General features: G+C 35.1%; 1 protein-coding gene across 3 annotated transcripts in view; it reads left to right on the top strand.

Moving 5' to 3' along the window:
* KCNH5 (potassium voltage-gated channel subfamily H member 5) overlaps positions 1-21,962 on the top strand; it is a 275,201-nt gene extending 253,239 nt beyond the window's left edge. For all 3 annotated transcript variants that reach the window (XM_011384653.2, XM_023527121.1, XM_011384646.2), the window contains one exon: positions 15,743-21,962. In XM_011384653.2, the coding sequence (XP_011382955.1) occupies positions 15,743-16,690 (948 nt within the window). In that variant the 3' untranslated portion in view covers positions 16,691-21,962. The remainder of the gene's footprint in view (positions 1-15,742) is intronic.
* The last annotated feature ends 45 nt before the right edge of the window (positions 21,963-22,007 follow it).

Genomic DNA, 22,007 nt, shown 5'->3' on the forward strand with positions numbered 1-22,007 from the left:
TCACAGTGTGTGACCCAGTAATGTTCAGAGCTGAGATCTCTTTAACCAGACTCCAGTGATGACAGCCCAGACTTCTCTTCCAAGGGCTTCTGCTGGCTTTGTTGTGTGTATATGTGCATGCATGTTTGTGGGCAAGTGTACTGGCATATCTCAACCATTTAAACAGCTCTACACTTTTTTTAAAATTTAGGTTCCAACTCCTGACAATTGCAGCACTAAAGAAACAGCCACATAGCTTCTCATACTCTTCTTTGACTAGAATAACTAATTACAGTTCAGCACTGTAGGTACGGAGTTATTAGCTAATTCTCAACTCTAGACACTGCAATTTAATTACAGGCCAGCAATGTTTAGAAGCAGAAACCTTGGCAATTAGCAGCAAATTTCAATCTTTTTTTTTTTTAGCACAGCATGTGAGCAGTTGCCTCCAGGAGAAGAGGAATCAAACATAAATAAAAGCAGCACATGTATTCTAGATCTATAATTGTTACTGAGAGTCACAGAAGCCTCAGCAGGGTTTGATCAAAGGAATTTTTGCCACCTATAAAATGAAGCAAATGTGTTACTGTCTAGCAAGAAGTTACGTTAGAAATAATTTAAAGAGCATAAAGTAGATTGTCTTATTTCAAAGTGGTGTATATATATATATGTATATGTATGTATGTATGTATGTATATATTTTATTTTAGCATTAGGTGTCTATGTTTTATTTCATATATTTGAAGAAAGTTAGTGCTGAAAAGGAGTAAGTCCAGCACCATTGTCACTATTTAAATAAAATAACTGAAGTCCAAAAGGAGTATGGGACTTGCACACAGGGTCATATAGGTGGTTGGAGCCCTGGCTGGGACTGGAATTCCAATCTCTGAATGACCCAAAATTGCTCTTTTTGTTAGACCCGCTGAGCATCAAGTCTCCTGCCAAGGAGGTTTTCACGTTGGAATTGATACTAATCACCAATTCTGTTTCTAGTAGCCTTTTACTAAATTAAACATAAAATTGTGTACATGGTACACTACTTTCTAATCTGTGAAAGGGAAGGACAGACTGTTCCCTTTGCATTATCTAAATGTATTGAATAGATTCTTCAATTTGAATAGTATAAAGATGGTCCAAAGAGGCAGGGCAAGGTCACTTGCATGTCTAATTTTGCTTCTGTGGAAAGTTCAAAAATCCAGGTGGTGAATGAAAGAAGAGAGATTTTTGCATAAGAACTTGATTATTTTGCAGTCAACAAATACTTAGAGATTCTCTTCTCAATTTACCTGATGAACACATGCTATACATAATGCCACTCATTAGATTCAACATGGCTATTGCTGTCTATTTTTACATAGAATAGCTACATCATCTTGATAAAATAGAGAATCATTTACCTTGAATAGATCCTTAAGTACACGTGAAGTGTAGAAGGGCTATGTGGCTTGGTCAAGTTTATATAGGTGGTCAGTGTTAGAGATAGCATTCAAACCCCTGCCTCCTGACTCTCAGAGGGGTCTTAAAAAAATTGCTGCACAATTTTAATCTAGAAATAAGAGATATGCCATGGGAGAAGTGGAGAGTGAACTTAGAAACTAGGAAAAGTAAATTCTAGGTCCAATTATGAATGATTGGCTGTATGTCCAAATGCCTAATTGCTTCAACTCCTCTAAGTTTCAGCTATCAAATTCCACAAAATTAAGAAACACCCAAGAATTATTCCATTTTATGTAAATTTGATTTCAACCATAAAAGATCAAAAAAGTAATATATCATCTAGACTAGATATATATTTCAAAATCTTTCTAGAAGATAATACTGCAATAGAGAGAAACTGTTTACCTACTCAGTATATATTTCCCAGCAGTGAAGAATTTGTATGTGTGCTACTGAGTAAAAGCTTCATTATTTTTTTAGAAATCCAATGCAAAAATTAACACATATTTAAATAAATATGCTGGAATTGGTTTTACAAACAAAAGCTGTAGAAATCGCTTTCATTATGAAAAAAAATACCTTTAAAGGTATTGTAACTGCCCTACCTCAGTAATTGTCCTCCCTGAGGCACAGCAATTATCTTACAAGGCAAAAGCTAAAGCCACATATTAGATGTGTTCCTGGGGACAAAGGAATAATATCAAATGCAATCTGGAAGGGTAATATAATTGAAAGTGCATTGTAAACTACAAACAAAATTACACATACCATTAGGAATATTGGCATGGCATAGTGAAAGGAACACTGGAATTGTCATTAGAAAATAGATTTCAGTGGCAGTATGACCATTTACTAGCTAACTGAGCTTAGGCAAGTCACATGACTTCTCTGGCCCTCATCTGTCAAATAGGGATTATAATAGTTGCCTGATTTACAGAGTTGCAAAGAGTGAGGTAACATATGCTAAAGTGTGTTGTAAAATGTGTTGTGTTTGCCAAATGTTAAATAATGTTATTTGCTACTTATATACTGAAGCTCCCCGTTACATCTCTTTCTGTGTGTTAAGCTTCCAGCTTAGAATGATGACTTTTGGCATATGACATTATTAAAGTGATTCAACCTCCTTTATCATTTAATGTCCTTCTCCCAGGCCTTTTATCCTTTAGATCTTTGGATCTCTCTTAAGTTTAGATCAGAATTTAATTCTTAAGTCAGAGTAGCCTAGTCTACTCAAGTCCAATAGACTTGGACTGGAAAACTTGCTTTGTCACTCATTGGCTATGTAGATAGACTTGGGGAAGATTTTTAGTATATCTAAACCTCAATTTTTTTCATCTATAAAATTGATTATTGTGAAAATCTAATGAGCAAATCATGGAAAATACTTAGTGCAATTCCTCTAATCCTGGTATTTTTTTTCTAATTATTATTATTTTTTAAATTAATTTTTATTATGGTGACACTGGTTAACAAAATCCAATAAGTTTCAAGTGTACAATTCAACAGTAAGTCATATTAATATTGCTTTGTATGTTTACCACTCATAGTTAAAGTTCTTTCTGTCACCACATATTTGACCCCTTTTACCCCATCTACCTCCACAACCTGGTATTTTTATTGCAGTGATTCCAAAATGAAAACATGGAGAAACAATTGTTACAGTGACTAGAATAATTATGTTCTCAAAGACTGTGTAGCCTAATCATTCATTTATGGGACTCAGACGATACTGGGTGCTGTATTCTTACATTCCCAACAAAGTATAATGGTGATGGTTTTCTTTATTTGTTTTGTTCCTTTGAACTTGAGTATGCTAAAAATTCTATGCTAAGAATTTAGAAATAAAACAATTTAATTCTTCTAAATTTTCAAATGCTAACAAATAGATGGCAGTTGCAATGCTACTGGACATTAGCTTACATACCAGTAGTAATGCTCTGCCACCATTTATTCTAAACTCTGTGGCATTGACTTAACAGGTGTGGAAATAAGTAAGGAAATTGATATTTGAGACCTGGAAGGATGGAGACAAGTATTTTTCAGTGACAAAATATTTGGTAAAGTTGCTACCTGTGATTGCCTTCTGATGCTGTAGCTCTTTTGGAAGATGTTGGAAAGCAGAATACTAGTAGTGAATGGAGGTTGTGACTGGTTATATCTAGCAAGACATGAAGTGATCTCAGACAAGAGTTGACTGGCTTGAAAGCAAATATGAAAAATATTCGAGAATGGGAAAAAGTAGAAATAAGATTGAAACGTCAGTGTACAAAAAAGCCCATTAAGACTCAGTTTCGTGACAAAGATTGTATAATGAATGTGACCTCCCACCCACCAAGCCTGATGGCTTCCATGTAGCTGCCATTATGGAGAGAGACAGGGACATGATGCCAAAGAAAGAAAAGGATTAAAGCAGGCTTGAAAATTCTAGCTAGGAAAGAACTTTTTGTGAGGTTGCAAGTACATGGAATTGACTTTAAACAGAATAGAAACTTAACTAAAATTTCTGAGAACATTATATTGCCACAGAAACCATAAGCTTGGTGTTAAAACTGTCTTTCTAGTTTACCGGCCACCATTCCAGGCTTCCCCAACTCAGAAAATGGTACTACAGTTTATCTTTTTGCTTAGACTAAAGAAAGACTTTGTTTTTAAAGCTTTTATTTTATTTTATTTTTTAATTAGTTTATTGAGGTAACATCGGTTAATACAATTATATATAATTTTCAGGTGTACATTACCATTTGAGATCTGTGTATTCTATTGTGTGTTTACCACCCAAAGTCCAGTTTCCTTCAGCTACCATATATTTGATTCTCTTTACCCTGTCTACCTCTGCCCTCCTCCCCCACCCCACTAGTGACTACTACTCTATAGTCCTCTGGTAACCACTAGTCTATAGTACATGTCCATGAGTCTCTATTTGTTTGTCCTGTTCATTTGTTGCTTCTAGGTTTATATCCCACATATAAGTGATATCATGTGATTTTCAACTTTTTCTGTCTGGCTTATTTCACTTAGCATGATTATCTCGAGGTCCATCCATGTTGTCGCAAATGGCAGTATTTCATCTCTTCTTATAGCTGAGTAATATTCCATTGTATATATGTATCACCGCTTCTTTAGCCAATCGTCTATCATAGGAAACTTCAGTTGCTTCCATGTCCTGGCCATTGTGAATAATGCTGCTATGAGCATCGGTGTGCAAATATCTTTTCGGATATATGTTTTCAAGTCTTTGGGGTAAATATCCAGTAGAAGGATTGCTGGATCATATGGTAGATCAATTCTCAGTTTTTTGAAGAACCTCCAAACTGTTTTCCGTAGTGGCTATACCAATTTGTAAGACTTTTTAAAAATGACTCTTTTTCTCTCCCATTGTTCATCCAGCCCATCTTCAAACCCTGTCAGTTTTATTAGCAAAATAAATACAGAATCTGATCATTTATCTCTTCCTCTATTTCTACCTCCTTGGTCTAAGTCACTGTGACGTCTTACCTGAACTTCTCAAAAAGCCTTTGGTTACTTCTCCTTCCATACATTTCACCTTACAGTTTATTTTCTCCACAGCAGCCTGAGCGATCCTTTTAGAGGGGAAATGAATAATGCTGCTATGAACATTCATGTACAAGTTTTTGCATGATTATATGTTTTCATTTCTCCTGAATGTATACTTAGAAATGGAATTCCTGGGTCATATGGTTACTCTATGTTTAACTTTTTGAGAAACTGCCAAGCTGTTTTCCACAGAAATTATACCTTTTTATATTCCTTCCAGCAATGTGTGAGGGTTCCAATTTCTCTACATCTTCCCAACATTTGTTATTTTCTGTTATTAATAACACTTGGTATTTTTGATTATAGCCATCGTAGAGGACGTGAAGTTTTGACTTGCATTTTCTGAATGACTAATGACGTTGAATGTCTTTTCATGTGCCTATTGGCCATTTGTATACCTTCTTTGGAGACATGTCTATTCAAATCCTTTGACTCTTTTTAAATCATTTCTCTTTTGTCTTTTAATTATTGAATTGTAATAGTCCTTTATATATTTTGCATACTAGACCCTTATCAGATATGATTTGCAAATATTTTCTCTCATTTTGTGCATCATCTTTTTGCTTTATTGATAGTATCCTTTGAGGCAAAAAACTTTAAAATTTTGATGAAGTTCAATTTATGTATTTAATTTTTTTTGATAGCTTGAGATTTAGATATCTGAGAAACCCTTGTCTAATTCAAGGTCACTAGAATTTGTGCAAATGTATTTCCTCCTAAGAATTTTACAGTTTCACTCTTACATTCAGGTCTTTGGTCCATTTTCGAGTTAAATTCTGAATGTGGTATGAGGCTGGTATTTATCATATTTATTTTTTGTTTTGGAAATTCAGTTGTTCCAGCACCATTTGTTAAAAAAGATTAATCTTTCCTCATTGAATTGCCTTGGCGCCTGTGTAAAAAAGCAATAAACCATAGATGCATGGGTTTATTTTTGGACTCTTAGTTATATTCCATTAATGTATATGTGTGTTTTTATGCCAGTACCACGCTGTCTTAATTACTATAGCTTTGTAATAAGTTTTAAAACTGGGAAGTATGAGTCCTCCAATTATATTCTTACTTTTTGATATTGTTTTGGCTATTCTAGATTACTTACATTTTTATCTGAATTTTAGGGTCAGCTTGCCAATCTTTGAAGAATGGACAGTTAGAATTTTGATAGGAATTGAATTTACAATCAATTTGAGGATTGTTGTCATGTTGACAATAGTAAATGTTCAAAGCCATAAACATGAGATGTCTTTCTATTTATTTAGGTCTTTACCTAAACAATGTTTTGTAGTTTTTGTGTATAAATCCTATACTTCCTTTGTTAATTTTTTTCCAAAGTATTTTATTCTCTTTGAAACATTGCCAATATTTTTAGTTTCATTTTCAGATAATTCATTGCTAGTACATAGATATACAACTAAATTTTATATTGATTTTGTATTCTGCATCCTAAGCCTTTATTAGCTCTAATAGTTTTATGTGTATGTGTGTGGATTCCTTAGGATTTTTCTATATACATGATTATGTCATCTCTGAATAGAGATAGTTTTAATTATTTTTCATTCCGGATATCTTTTATTTCTTTTTCTTGGCAATTTCCTTGACTAGAACCTTCAGTACAATGTTAACTAGAAGTGATGATGAGATGGTCCATGCTTATCTTTTCCCTGATATTAGGAGAGAGCCTTCAGTGTTTTACCATTAAGTATGATGTTAAAGGCCCTGACTTTTTCTGTTGTATGGGGCCTTGCAAGTAATATAGCTGGTCTTGCCTCATAAAGAAGAGCACAGTTGAGCTGAGTATTAAAGGATAAGTAGGAGTTTCTCAGCAGATGAGGAGAAGAGAGAACAATATGTGCAATATCTCAAGTAGATTCTGGACCTCAAAGTGACTCATTATTGCTGATGTGTGGAGGTCAAGTGAAGAGTACCAGAAACAGAGGGTGGAGAGGCAGGTTCAACTGGATCACAGTAGGCTTACTGACTTTATTAAAGAGTTTTAATTTTATCCTGTGATTATTTTTTAAGGCTGAGATACTATCATATTTGATATGTAATAACAAAGAATGGAATGAATGGAAAATGAGACTAGAAATTGAGACAAGGAGGGCAATTCATGGATTTCTGCAATATTTGAGACAGTGAATCTAAACCTTGCCAGCTTTACCTCGAATGGCTATGTTTTTGGTTTTGAAGACTTTGTCTTCTTCCTTCTTTTATTATTTTTTTAAAATGAAAATCCTTTAGTACTGGAAAAATATGTATTGAGCAACCTATTTTAGAGTTATGCTAACATCAGTGATGAAGTTTATTTCTTATGAAAAATATATTTTCATACTTGTGATAGCCTGGAAAATTTAGGTTAATTCTAACATTTTTTTATATGGTAAAGAGAAATGGAACCTAGAAAATTTTATCATTAAATTCGGTAATTGTATCAGTAATTTTAGAATGTTCTGCATTTGCATCTTACTAACCATCCTTATCCACATTAGGCATTACCCAACACATTAACAAAATTTAAAAAATATTCCTTTTCTCTCTTCCTTTTTTTCTCCCTTCTGTGGAGGAGGAAAAATAATTTTCCCTCTACCCTTTTTGACTGAGACATCCTCTGTAATAAAAGACATTAACAGGAGAAAAACAAAAGTTTAATAAGGTGTAAGCCGTGTAAACATGTATGCCTTCTGTACACATATATACATCCTTAAATAATATTTCCAGCTAAAGACGAAAGAGGATGTTGGGAGTGGTGGGGAGGCCAGGTATGGGGAGTTACCTGGAAAAGCATAGTAAGCAAGAATAAGATTGTTATGCAGATTTAAGTCATTGCCTCCTCCATTGATAAAGAGTTTTTGGAGATTTAGAATCATCCTTCTCTTCCTGATATGAAGATGGAGACAACCTTACTAAAAGAGATTTCCCATATGAATGTAAATGCTCCTTATAAAAAGGTAATTTCTATTTAGTTTTCAGAGCTTCTCCTGTGCCTGCTATTTCTTAAAAATAACCAGCTCAAGATAATTCTTATGCCAAAGTGACATATTTTGGGTTAATACATTCTGCTCCCCTTCTCTTCCTTTCTTCTTGCTTCCTTTTTCCTTCTACTTACCTCCCTTTCTTCCCCCTCTTTTTTTTTTTTTAACATTAATTAATTCCTCAAAGTTTACTTAGGATATAAGAGGCTGAACTAGATCATAACACATTCTTTTTGTTACCGGACAGAAAGAGTTCATTCACCTGGTACCAGCAGAGCCAAACACTCAACACCGAGAATTGCAGTAGAGAAATTAGAGTCACTTTATTTGCAGAGCTCTAGGCAAGGAGAAAGAGAAAGCTATGGCTGAAAAAGCCCAAACTCCCTGATTCAGGGTTTGGGTTTTTAAGGGATTAGGGGGAACAGATATGTGGAAGCACTAGCATTGGAGGGGCAAGTTTTAATTGGAGGTTGGCCATTTAAGGTAAGGGGCTTCGGCAGCAGATCTTCCTGGACAATTGACCCTTTGCTTCTGAAAGTTCCATGTTCAAGTTCCGGTTATGTCTGAGTGGATGAGGAGGGGTGGGAGCAAGATGTTGGTTCCAGGTGCAGCTGGAGGTCAAAGTTCTCTTCTCTGAGCATGCGTTGGCTGTGTGACTTGTGGTTTGGGTCTGTTGTTTCTGGAAAGCAACTCTATACCTTGTTAAACAGGATAGGACCATTCTGAGCTGGTTCTGTGGTTACACTTGGCCTTGGAGAACTTACAGATTTATGAGTGGCTGAAGTAAAGCAAGGCCACCATATTTCAAAACAGCGTGTGATGCATCATTCTTATCCTCCTTCATACATCTAAATTTGTTAAATAGCCATCTGTCACATCTTTATCACTGTGGCCTTTGTTAGGAAGAGCTTATACCCTCTGATATGGATATGACAGTGTTTAATAAATACTGCTTTGTCATATTAGTTCAGGTTGGACTGGATTGAAAAGACTAGAGTTAGAATTAGTGACTAAGTTTATAGAAATAGAAAAAAGAGTCAAAGAACCAAACCAGCTACACCTCATAACAGTCAGATGAACTGGAGCTGCTGCTTCATATCACATATACCTATAAATTCCTAGTCAATTCCCTGGATTCACAGATCTGGAAAGTGATGAGCCATTTGAGAGAAAACACTGCTATCCTTCTTAAAATTATAAAACACTGAATCTGTGTCATTAAACAAATGATTCTATCCCTCTTTTCCTTGCCTTTATTGGATTTCAAAGTTCAGTACACATTCAAATTATTCAATTTTGATATCACTTTTATGATCAAATGTCCTACTTTTAAAATGGAAAGCTCAGTTGGCCATGTTCCCTGTTAAGTTTAAGAAGCTTTTATCATTTAAATAAATTAAACTTTCCAGCATGGGCTCCGCAAAACATAATGAAGCACAAAGAAGAAAAGCTTAAATGAAATAAACCTCCCTGCTCATAGAAACAGTACAAGCTATTGTGCATTCTACCAATAAATCAGCCTGATTCGTGATTTTTCTTTTTTAATTTTGTCCTCAATTTTTTGTCGTGTTCAGCAGCAATTTGATTTGGCATTTGGGCAAAAAAGTAGAGGCAGAGTACATCGAGTGCTCTAGGTTATTAACACTGAGAAGAAAACCAAATATTTGATTTTTAAAAGCTTATTTCCTTTAATACTATGTTGATAATCATGTATATACATTTTCCTTTTGCATGGTTTAATTTATATAAGTTAATCTCCTATGAACGTCACTGAAATCTTTTAACATTTTCTAAAATGATTTCTTTGGGGGTAGTTTTCTTATGTTTGTTTTCTAGAGATAAATCATCTTTATTTCCATGTAATAATTTGGTAAAATTTATCTATATAGCTAATGTATTGAATTAGCAGGAAACTTTTCACTTCTGTATGACACATTGCCCATATAAGAATCAATTGGATTATGAAAACTCTTATTAAATTTGCAGATTCTTTTAACTGCCAAATAGTAGCAGGCAGATTTCTTGTTATCTGAATAAAAACATGCTATTTTACAGGGTTTAACTAAATATAATTTGTCAAGTTTTCTGTTCTTTTATTAAGTTAAACTATTTCATTATATGCATGATTAAAAAGTTAAAGGTAAAAAGCACTTCTTAAGAGGAAAGATTCTGCAGAATATATTTCAGAATGCTCATGCTTGTAATAGTAATGTAGAATAATTACCATGCTATTTTTATGATGAAATAGCTCCTTAGTAATAAAAATACATTGTTATTCAGATTTAGCTTTAAGGGTCATAAAGTTATCTTCAAAAATATGAGGACTCACAGAGAGGACCTATTACTTTTAATGTTTTTGAAATATAGTAGGTGGCATCCTGCTGTTTTATTTTCTTATTTGTGATACAATGCATTTCTTATAATTTAAGACAGAACAAAAAGCTATCATACTTTACATATAACATATATAAATTGGTGGTGGCACCTCAGTAGTAGACTATTAGTCTTTAAACCTTGTAAGCATGAGATAATCATCTCTTCATATTTTTTTTTTGTTTCTTTATTTTTAATTTTAGTGCCTATAGTCTCTTACCTTGCATTGAGATAGTTTTGCATTGTCATTAACTGGAAAATAAGTTCTTAATGGATGTTATTGCATCCTTACAATGGTATTGTTCTGATTCAACTTCTTTAAAAACTGATCGTGGGTCAAAGACTTGAACCTGATTCTTACTCAGCAAGCGTCTGTTAACTCTTGGGCCCAGCAGTGGCCTAGGTGCTGGGGATGCCAGGAGGTAAATGATTTTGTGTTTGCTTCCCAATGAGGAAATAGGAGCAGATATTAATGATCAATTGTAATAATATAGATAACATTGATTCATTATTTAGAGAGTGAAAATAATGAATAGAAAACAATCTTCCCATTTGTAATATTTTTGATTCATAGACCTATCACAAACATTCATTTGGTGAATGTGTGAAGACTTTATTGAATTAATGAATAACATTTTTTATTGAGCTCTTTAATGTAACAGACACTGTGGTAGAGACTGAAGAACAGCAGTTAACAAAATCCATGTCCCCATAAGCAAACGAATCTAGGTACTAGTCGTATCAAAGATGGCATCAGAGTACAGGGAAAATCCCATTCTTTGACCCTTCCCACTCCCCGCCTTTCATAAAAGTAATACATTTATTATATGTATAAGTGAGTTAAAGGAAAATACAAGGGCCCCTGGAAGGGAACAAGAAGCTACAAAAGGGTGGCATGTACTTTTTATTAAGTTCTTTCAATGTAACAGACACCATTGTAGAGACTGGAGATAAAACAGATTCAATTGACTTTGCCTTTGAGAATGAGGAGGGTTGAGAGTGCCTCCTTTAACTCTGTCCTCAGCTTTTTCTTTTTGAGGCTATCAATTAACAAGCACAGAGTTTCATCTTTTGTTCAGTGTGCTGCTTTCAGGGATGGTTCTTTGTGAAGTGTTACCTGTTGGGTGTGAAACTGCTGTATCACTCCCTACTTCACCCACTCAATGAGTTTTGGGTTGTCACAAAGTTCAGGAAGAAGTGTTAGTTAACCTGAGAAGCTGCAGTAGAGTGTAATGGTTAAGACAGTTTGGAAGCTGACTCTTTGGATTTGTATCTTGAACACTTACTAGTTGTGTGACCTAAGGGAAACCACAAAAACTCTCTGTGCCTTAGTTTGCTCTTCTGTAACATGAAAAAAATAAGACCAATCTCATAGAGTAGTTATGATAGGTAAAGTAGATAATATATGTCCAACCCTTTGCTGTATGCAAACTTTTATAACTATTTTAATAAGTCGCAATTTCTGTTCTGTAGTCAAAATCAAATAAATTCAGTCCTATTCAGTAAATGCAACCCAATCCAGTAATTTTTTTTTTTAAAGTTACCTCTGGCTTAAAAGCCTGGTTATGATAAGTAGTTTATCAACTCCAAGTGTTATTGTTTTCAGTTAGGCTCCAGTTTGAATGCCATAGCTTGGGTAGGAAATTGCCTCATGGCCCTCTCTCCCTAGCCCTCCCTCTGCACCTGCTTATACTTTCACTGGGCTCAAGATTGCCTGTGAGCCTGTTGCTGAGAGAGGTGTGTGGGTAAAGGGAGTTCACTTCAGTACCTAGGGCTTGTCTGTGAGATCTGGAGGGTTTCTGGTTACTCCATAATGTTGGTCTTTTCAATTGGTTTCACCAGTGTTTGGGTTCTGTATATATTGTGTGGCATATTTAATGGGGACTGTCCAAGGGCAGTTGGGCACCTAGTATGGCTCTCCAGTTCACACCATGGTGCAGAACATCATCTATGAGAAGCTGCTGGACTCCTTGGTGCCAAGACCATCATGTGTGCCTGCCAAATGTAGCCCTTTGAGTGTACTGACCATTGAGCCCAATGGCTCAATCACTTATAAAGAATATGAAGATATGATAGCCACTAAGTGCACCCATCATTAACATATGGCCCTCTAAACTAAAACTTTGAGCCTCTCTGGCAAAGTAAATGCCCTGTACCTATCTGTGCCTCAGGAGAAAGCTTCATGTGTCAAGTCTCTAAATGTAACGCAGTGTGTCTTATATAAGGAGGAACCTGTGTAGATTAGCACATTCTGTGGCATCTATCAGTATAAAGAGATAACATCTGCCTTTTTTATTTCAGTGTAAATGAATATAATTATTTCGGAGAGCTTGAAGTCCCTGGCAGCAGGTATCCTACAGGGTGCAATAACTTCGCCCACCTTATGTGGAGAACTTTTGCCTCATCCAGCTTCTATGGGGCTGAAATCACAAATTGCTACCTTCTGTGACCTGCTGGGCCCATGGAGGTCCTAGTCATGCCCATCCAGGCTACACAGGAGTAAATGGTAGGAACAAAGAGGGAAACCTTTGTCGTCTGAAGAAAGTATCTGCTTTTTTTACCAGGCTTTGCTGGTTCCAGAGAGTAGATGTATGGGCCCTGTTGCTCTGTAAACTCGAAATGAGAAGTCGGGGCCTGCCTCTGTGTTCCTAAGTACCACCAAACCTCGAGGGAACGGTGTCTAATATCATCTCATCTCCTATCCTCTGGAGTGGGGGCAGGGAAAGGACCAATGTGCAGCACTCCTAGGATTCTGTCTTCTAATATCCAAAACCTCTATTCTTTATCTTTCTTGGTTCCTTTTATGTCTTTTTGATGGCAAAATATGCCAACTCAGTTCTATCGCATTTGTCCCTTGAGGCAGACTGACAGGATTCCCTTTGTACCAGGTAGTTTGGCATTTGGCGTCTTTGTTCTTAGCTTGATAGTAGTAGTCCAAACACCTTCATTTGTTTTTGGTTGATGGGGAGGGGCCAGCTGGTGGTCAGGGAAGCTGGAAAAGGCTTTTTTAAATTGATATTTTACATGGGCATATTACACTCTTAAATCACGGTGCATCCCAAACTTGGTAAACACACTATAATTGCAAGCAACTATTAGCAATTATATTGAAAATTTAGAACATAAAATTTCTGGCCTAAGATGCCAACAAATTCAAAGTCTTCAGGGACCCCAAATCTTTCATAAACTGTGAGCTTCACATGGAAGTATGCATTACAGAGACAGTAATATCCTTGTCTATTACATACCAATAGGGTTGCCACATTGAGAAAACAAAAATATGGAACACCCAGGTAAATTTAAATTTCAATCACTTTTTATTGTTAAAGTATAGATATGTCCCATTTAGATAAATAATATACTATTTTTTTAGTATAAGTATGTCCTAATTGTTATAAGGATGTCTTGCATTTTTAACTGATATCCCTATGTGTCAGGCATTTGCCCTCCTCCATGGATAGTTTGAAATAGATCCTTTTTTTTCCAAATATGAAGGCTGCTGTTAGTTACCACGTTGTACCAATGCTATGTCTATTCAAGGGTAAGTAACTACCTTAAAAAAAAAAAAAAAGGTAAGAGTTGAGTATGAAGGTATGAAGGAGGATGTGGCCAATTATTTACATTAGTCCTCTTATACCAGTTCATAGAACCAGAGTGATTGCTTTTCAATAAAAGTGGGATGAAATAGGAATAAAGTATCTGTGTTTTCATGTTTAGATCTCTCTGGTCCCAGAGAGTGTTAATGTCTTGAAGGCTTACAACAAGCTCTGCTTACTTAGGAAATATACGAAATATGTAACCCTTTGGAAGACTTCTAATTAAACCGTTGGAGCTTTGATGCCAGACTTTGAGATTAGTATTACATCTTTTAAGAAGATTCAGTTTCATGTGGCACTAGCATGGGAAAACTGTGCTGGTCTTTACAGTTATTGAATTTAGAAAATATTTATTTAAAATTTCAAATTATTACCACATAAAAAGCCGAATTTAGTGCATCATTCTCAACGTTAAAAATGTGCCGTTAAGAGGATTGCTATCTCCTAAACTTTTCTGTTAACAGTGACCATCATTAATATCTGTTTCTGGTAAGAGATTAGTAATTATATGTTACTTGTGGAAGCTGCTGAATCTTTAAAAGATGTCGAAAATGGTTTCAAATAAAAAATATTCGATGAAAGTTTGAGGGACAGAACCAACATATTTTGAGTGTCTATTATATGCCAGGGACTCTGTACTTCACATATATTTCTAATCTAAGCAACAACTTAATGGGAGGGTGAATGGAGGTAAGTAATTTTGCTATCATCATAAAATTGTCTGATTCTGAAAGCACTTTATCTAACTTTCTTTTGAATTTTCCTTACAGCCCTTACCTGCAGTTATTTTGTTCTTCAGAAGGACTCTCAGCAAAAATCTCACACTATTAAACTTACTTCTAACGAATAATATAAGTGGTAATTTCATACATATTTAACATTTTTTATTTCTCATGATGGAATTATAAGTTCCCAATATTATTTCCAAAGTACATTTTTTAATAAAATTATGCAGATTTATTTGTGGAAATCCATCTAACATCATATACACTGCATATTTAATTTTATGCTTAAAATTTAAAGAATATTGGAATTTGAAGAGTCCAACCTCTCCCACTCAGTGAAAGTATTACATGGACAACATCCTTACTCCTGTTTGAATATTTTAGTGGTATGAGGTTCATGAGTTTTCAAGGCAGTTTATTCCATTAATATTGAATAGCAGGTAGCAGTTTGAAATGAAATCTGTCTGTTGTGGTGGTATTTGCATTCCAGAAACATTTACTTATAGGTCTCGGTTCTGCTCTCTGGAGCCACATGAATAAATTTAATCCCTCCTCATACCCAATCAAGGTGCTATATTGGTAAACTGTCTAACTTTTCAGTACTTTTATAGCCTGGAAATCTTACAATTTGACCTTTAAACAGCAGTTGGTATTAAAAATGGTTTTGAATCATATACACACACATGCTAAAGAAAACCATACAAAAATAGGGATGTATTACAAGGACATTTAAAATATAAATATATATTTCTTTACCCATACACATATACACATGTAGATATTCTAACATATATATTTATGTTTATGTATTTTCTATTAAATAGGAACATAAACTAGAAAGCAAGTACTTCTATTCAGTTATCTCTTTACTGTATTCCCCTCTGATGCAGGGAGTAAGGCTAAGCAATCTTAGTCATGGTCCTGTGCTGAGTTTTAAGTACATTGCATCTGTTAAATGGCATTGGACTATTTTTTCCCTTCAGAATTAATCTGACCCTATGTTCCAGGGTTTCCTCTGTAAAACAGTACATCTGGTATGGTATCACACAATTATAAATTTGTCTGTTTTTATAATCATGTTTTCGATCTCTCTCCCCGACCTCAGATCATTTTCCGTAAGATTAGTGATGTGAAGAAAGAGGAGGAGGAGCGCCTCAGGCAGAAGAACGAGGTCACCCTCAGCATCCCCGTGGACCACCCAGTCAGAAAGCTCTTCCAGAAGTTCAAGCAGCAGAAGGAGCTGCGGAATCAGGGGTCCACACAGAGCGACCCCGAGCGGAACCAGCTTCAGGTGGAGAGCCGCTCCTTACAGAACGGAGCTTCCATTACCGGTACCAGTGTGGTCACCGTGTCACAGATCACACCCATTCAGACATCTCTGGCTTACGTGAAAACCAGTGAGTCTCTCAAGCAAAACAACCGCGATGCCATGGAACTCAAGCCCAATGGCAGTGCTGACCCCAAATGTCTCAAAGTCAACAGCCCGATAAGAATGAAGAACGGAAATGGGAAAGGGTGGCTGCGACTCAAGAATAACATGGGAGCCCATGAGGAGAAAAAAGAAGACTGGAATAACGTCACTAAAGCTGAGTCCATGGGGCTATTGTCAGAGGACACCAAGGGCAGCGACTCAGAGAACAGTGTGACCAAAAACCCATTAAGGAAGACTGATTCTTGCGACAGTGGAATTACAAAAAGTGACCTTCGTTTGGATAAGGCTGGTGAGGCACGAAGCCCTCTAGAGCACAGCCCCATTCAGGCTGATGCCAAGCATCCCTTTTATCCCATCCCGGAGCAGGCCTTACAGACCACACTGCAGGAAGTAAAGCACGAACTCAAAGAAGACATTCAGCTGCTAAGCTGCAGAATGACTGCCCTGGAGAAGCAGGTGGCAGAAATTTTAAAAATACTCTCAGAGAAAAGTGTGCCCCAGACCTCTTCTCCCAAACCCCAGATGCCTCTCCAAGTACCTCCCCAAATACCATGTCAGGATATTTTTAGTGTTTCAAGGCCTGAATCACCTGAATCTGACAAAGAGGAAATCCACTTTTAATATATATATACACATATATATTTGTTAATATATTAAAAACAGTATATACATCTATATACATAAGTGTGTATATACAGTATATACATATATATATTTTCACTTTCAATATGATGAACACAATATGGATTTTGATATGTAAATATTGCATGTCCAGCTGGATTCTGGCCTGCCAAAGATGATTATTAAGCATAGATATTGCTTGTATATTATGCAGTTGACTGCATGCACACTTTACTTTTATTTATTATCTCTATTCTGTAATTTTTTAAAAAAGTATGATTTTTGTTAATCAAGGCAATGTAATATTTGAAGAATCAGGGTCCAACCTGCCAATGTTGCCATGACAAATTTGATCTCAGGCTGAGTAGATCGAGCTGTCATTTCCTCACTGTTCTATTAAGTTAAAATTATAGATTAATGCCAAGGAAGAGTTCAACCTTGTAAACTGTTCATACCATTTTATGATCTCTTTCCATAGGATATTTTTCCATAGCATTAGGTTAATTTTCCCCAGCAGGCAGTGTTTTCTCCATTTAAATGTTTGGTTGCCTAAGTCAGATAGCAGTGTGGGAAATTGAAAACTTACTGCTATGAGTTTTGTGCATGAATTGCATTTTTGCTCAACTATACCTCTTCTTTTTCAACATTATACTTAGATAATGATCATTAACTCCTATGTAAGGAAATTCCTATGCCCTCCATCTTGGAGAACAGCTGCCATCTTATAAGCTGATTTTATCAACTCTATAAGTACTGAACCATTAATATAGTGTATATTATTATAGAAATACTACACCACAGGGTAAAAGGGCCTTTTAACAGTTCATGTTAGACGTGCTGATTTTCCAAAGGTGATGAATGTTCTAAATTCGTGTTTCTAAAACTTGTTCAGGGGTGAAGTTAAAAGGCTCTTAGCAAAGAAACAAACAAAAAATATTTAATCATATCAAAAATTTAATTTTAATGATATAAAACAAACAAAGAATGTAAACAGACAAGTTTTTGTAGCATATCTGTAATTTAGAAAGAAACATAGGTATGGAATTGTTCACACATGATTCTTACTGTGTACTGATAACACATGAAATATGGTTAAAAACAACTAAGAAGTAGATGTTAAGTTGCTCAACTCAGATAACTGCTTTTCTATAATTTTATTCTGGTTACAATTTTCTAAAGCTTTTTTGCACATAGTTCTACTGCTGGACTTCTGCTGAGTTAATACAATTGACTACTGTGGCTCAGGCAGATCCACTTACGAAAGGGGGGGTACTAGAGACTGAACTTCAGAGTCTTTGGGTCATAAATCCTCTTAGAAAGTGCCTATTATCAACTTAAAAAAAGTCACAAAGAGTTGTGTATAGCTAGTCCCTTAAATGATATGTATTGAGAATAAAATACATGTTCATTTGTGAGAACCCAGAATAATTTATTTCTTTGGACTAAAGTATATTTTTAAAAATCGATTCAAGAGACATACTTTTAAACTGGTGCACACATGACATTTAACAGTGGGAGCAGGGCAGTTAATGTTTGCATCAAGTTGAAAATACATACTAGTAATTTGTACTTTATCAGACCATCCGTACACATAGGTTAACAGCATATACCAAGGTGACAGCAAAATCAAAGGAGATATTTTGATCTATTGTACCCATTTTTATGAACTTTTCTGTCTCCCGGCATCCCCAAACAAACCACCAGAACCGAAAGATAAGTTATCACAATAAGATGAGAATTGCAAAACAAAGTAATTTATAAAAACAGTTAATATTTTAGAATTTCTATTAGAACATCTTCACATGCCCACAAGATGTGCCTCTTTAATCCAGGAGTCTCAGAACAGAAGTTACGTGCCATGGGTTCCATTTTCCTTCCTTTGTGCCCATAACTTCCATTACCCATAATGGAAGTTTTCAGGGGAGCATGTCTCCATGCTATGCTACAATACCTACCTACCATAGACAGCCCCCCCGCTCCCGCCCGCCAAAAAAAAAAAGATGAGGTGATCATGTGGAAGGTAACAGCTTTGAAATTGAGACTGTTGCTTTCATGGTGAGGATGGTACCTTTCTCTTGACCTCTGACATTTATTGAATTTCAGGGTATTTTTCTATTTAACCATGTGTGAGACAAGCTTAGCTAAGCTTTTTTAAAAAGTGAATGAGTGGTAAAAATAATCTGAGTACAGAAATGGTCAATTTAATTTTAGCCACGTGCTTCAAAAATAACAGTTGATGTAAAGCTATAAGAGAATGACTGTGAAACAGCCGGACAGTTTGAAGCTGCAATCCACACCTTTGCATATAAGTGGTGCATATATATATATATATACTGTGTTCTGACTCAGAATTTCACCAAATTGACCTATAATATTATTATTTATATGTATAGGAAAGAAACATGGTTTTGAGTTACCCCAAGTTGTCATGAAGGAGGGAAAAGTAGCAATCATTTATTTATGGTATAGTTATCACAGTATTCTTTTCCTGCCACCTCTGTTTCTGTGTGCATGACATGATGAGAAGCTGAATGCACTCTGCTGTTTTCAGCAGGAATGCATGTATTCAGCGAACACTGTATATAGAATAGTCTTTTAGGTTCCCAGATTCCACAGTTTTTACCAGTGGAACTTACTCAGATTTGAATGAAGGGTGAGCACTTGCTTTAATATGTGCAGTAATGATACAATCATGCTCTGTGTTGGCTCAGCCAGCATAAACAGTAGATTCTCTTTGGCGGGGACCAGATGACTGCATGTTTTATTCTTACACTGTATAGATGCTCTTGGTGCATCCAAAATAAAAATTTTACTATTATATTTCTGAACAATGTACTAATAGGAGCAAATAGATATGTATTTAAAATCCAAAAATTTTCCAAAGCAACTTACATACCTTCAGTATTTTTCTATGATAATATCAGATGCTGTGCCCTGGACAGGTGGTTGTAACATAATAGCAAAAGTCAAACAAAAATGGAAATGTGAGCTGTGCATCATAATGGCAAGTTTTATCAGTCTGCTTTAGGATATTATAGCACTAAAGGTAATCTAGTAGATAGAGGAACTAACGATGAAAGGCAAATAGGTACACAAAAGGCACATGAAAATACCAAAGTCACTAGTGTCCCACATTGATATAAATAGTACGTAGAATAGTTCAGACACAGTATTGAATAGAGATACAGACTTTATTGTTAAAATGGTAAGATTTTATTATTGATCCTGGTTTCATCACACCATTAAATATAGAAATACAAATGTCCAAAATATTCAGTTAAAAAATCTGTATAGACCAGAGCAAGAGAATTAGAAAATTTGGAGTTTTAAATTGCTCCTAAGAACATGTATGTGCTCCTGGAGTACCCAGCTCTTTAACAGGAATATTAATGGTGACCACTAACGAACATGCCGTATTGAAAAGTAATCTTATTGGAGCCCAAATGAAATCACAGCTTCCCTTAAATTTAAAGAGATTTTGTTTACTTGTGAGATCTGGCTCATTTGTTGTTCTATTTTAAATAATTAAATTCTTTCTTTTAGAAAACATTTTTTTTTTTAAATTAATCCTCAGAGCAATGACTGTTTTGAAGTGTGCACTGGCTGGTACTGGTGAAATTGTTTGTCATATTCCTAATGAATTCTACTATCTTGTATAATTTTTATCTTTTAAACTATTTTATCTGTCTCTTTTCCAAAATTTTATGTAGGTAATGAGAAAATTTGTCTAGAATGTACATACATACATGGATAACTTTAATTATGAATATTTTGTAATTATGTGAATGTTGTGTTTTAATACTTTGTTACGAATAAGAATATTTCTCTTGTGGTCTTGAAGGAAAGGGGCAGAAGGAAAAACAGTCTTTTGGAAAACACCCTCAGATGAGTATCTGAGCTCCACCTCAGATTCTAAATCTTTGTCACTATCACAGTGTAACTTTGGGCAGGTTAACTGCTTTTTTGTGTGTTTGGAGCTTTAATTTCCTCACTAATAAATGATAAAATAAAGAATGGCTCCCTTCTTATATCAAGATGATGTTAGGTCAGTGGAAAATTGTCATCAGATGAAAATTACATTAAGACAAATTATCATTTTTTCCTTCCTTCCTTCCTTCCTTCCCTCCCTCCCTCCCTCCCTCTCTCCCTCCCTCCCTCCCTTCCTTCTTTGCCAAGATGTGCTTTCTGAATATTCTTAGAGAAGACTTCTTTGGTCAGAGGTTGGTGGGGAAAGGCATATGTGACTAAATAATTATTAGCCAGTGGCATGTGAGCAAACAACTTGAAAATTATCTGGGAATTTAGAACTATTAATCATGTAAACAAGGAAAGAATGAAGGTCATTTGAGAGAAGAAAGAAATAAAAGAAAAAGATATATGTAAATTTATGATTTTTCTTATACTGCTCAGCAGAAATTTTAATTTTGTGAGAAAAAGTAAACAAATTGGTGAGTATTCAAAGTATAGAACAGTTAATCTTTCAAGCTTTTTATGTAAAAACAATCATGACTTACTGAAGATATATGACTCCATGGGGGTAGATGTTCTTAAAATTTTTAGCTCAGAAAGAATCCTTTCCAATGGCCAGTTTTTCAATGTATATCTTGAATTGAAAAAGTTTTAAAAGGTTTAAAAAAAAGGAAAAACATTTTAATTACATTGAAAAATCACTCATGTTATTGTGTCCTAGTGAGAATGTTTGAATTTAAAAAATTATAATGTGACTAGTAATATTGGTAACTTAAGAAAGCCACTTATAGCATGTAAACATTTTTTTTAATGAGATTCATTTTGTTAACATTTGTTCATTCTGCAAAGACAGTCTTGTATCCTAAGGGATACACTCAAACCTCTCATCATTTCATTTGCCACAACTCTCTGAGTAAAGAAAATAAGAGCACATAGAAACAAAGGGGACAATTTTGTGACCCCTCTAGAAGAGATATTTAGATCTCTTATTGGGTTTTCTAATCTTACCATCAAGTAAGAATTTAAAAAATGTTATTACGAATTAGGAATTAGACATTATTTTTAAATCAGACACTATTTCTCAAAGAAGAATTAATTATACATGTCTGATATATTCAAGAATAATTAAAGGAGATTTAAGGGAGTTGGTCATCATTGACCATGACTTTTTACTATCCATTGTAATCCTTTTGATTTATTTGCTTAAATGGTTCGTAACATTTATATTTGTATCCACTCTGATAGGCCTTTGGCATTCCAACTCAAAGTTGCGTTACATATATAAATAAATATTTTCAATCAACTTGCTCTCAGTGTAAACTTTGTACTTACAGCCTAACTGTTGTTA

Source organism: Pteropus vampyrus, unplaced genomic scaffold (genome assembly GCF_000151845.1).
Source record: "Pteropus vampyrus isolate Shadow unplaced genomic scaffold, Pvam_2.0 Scaffold15, whole genome shotgun sequence".
NCBI classification, from domain to species: domain Eukaryota; kingdom Metazoa; phylum Chordata; class Mammalia; order Chiroptera; family Pteropodidae; genus Pteropus; species Pteropus vampyrus.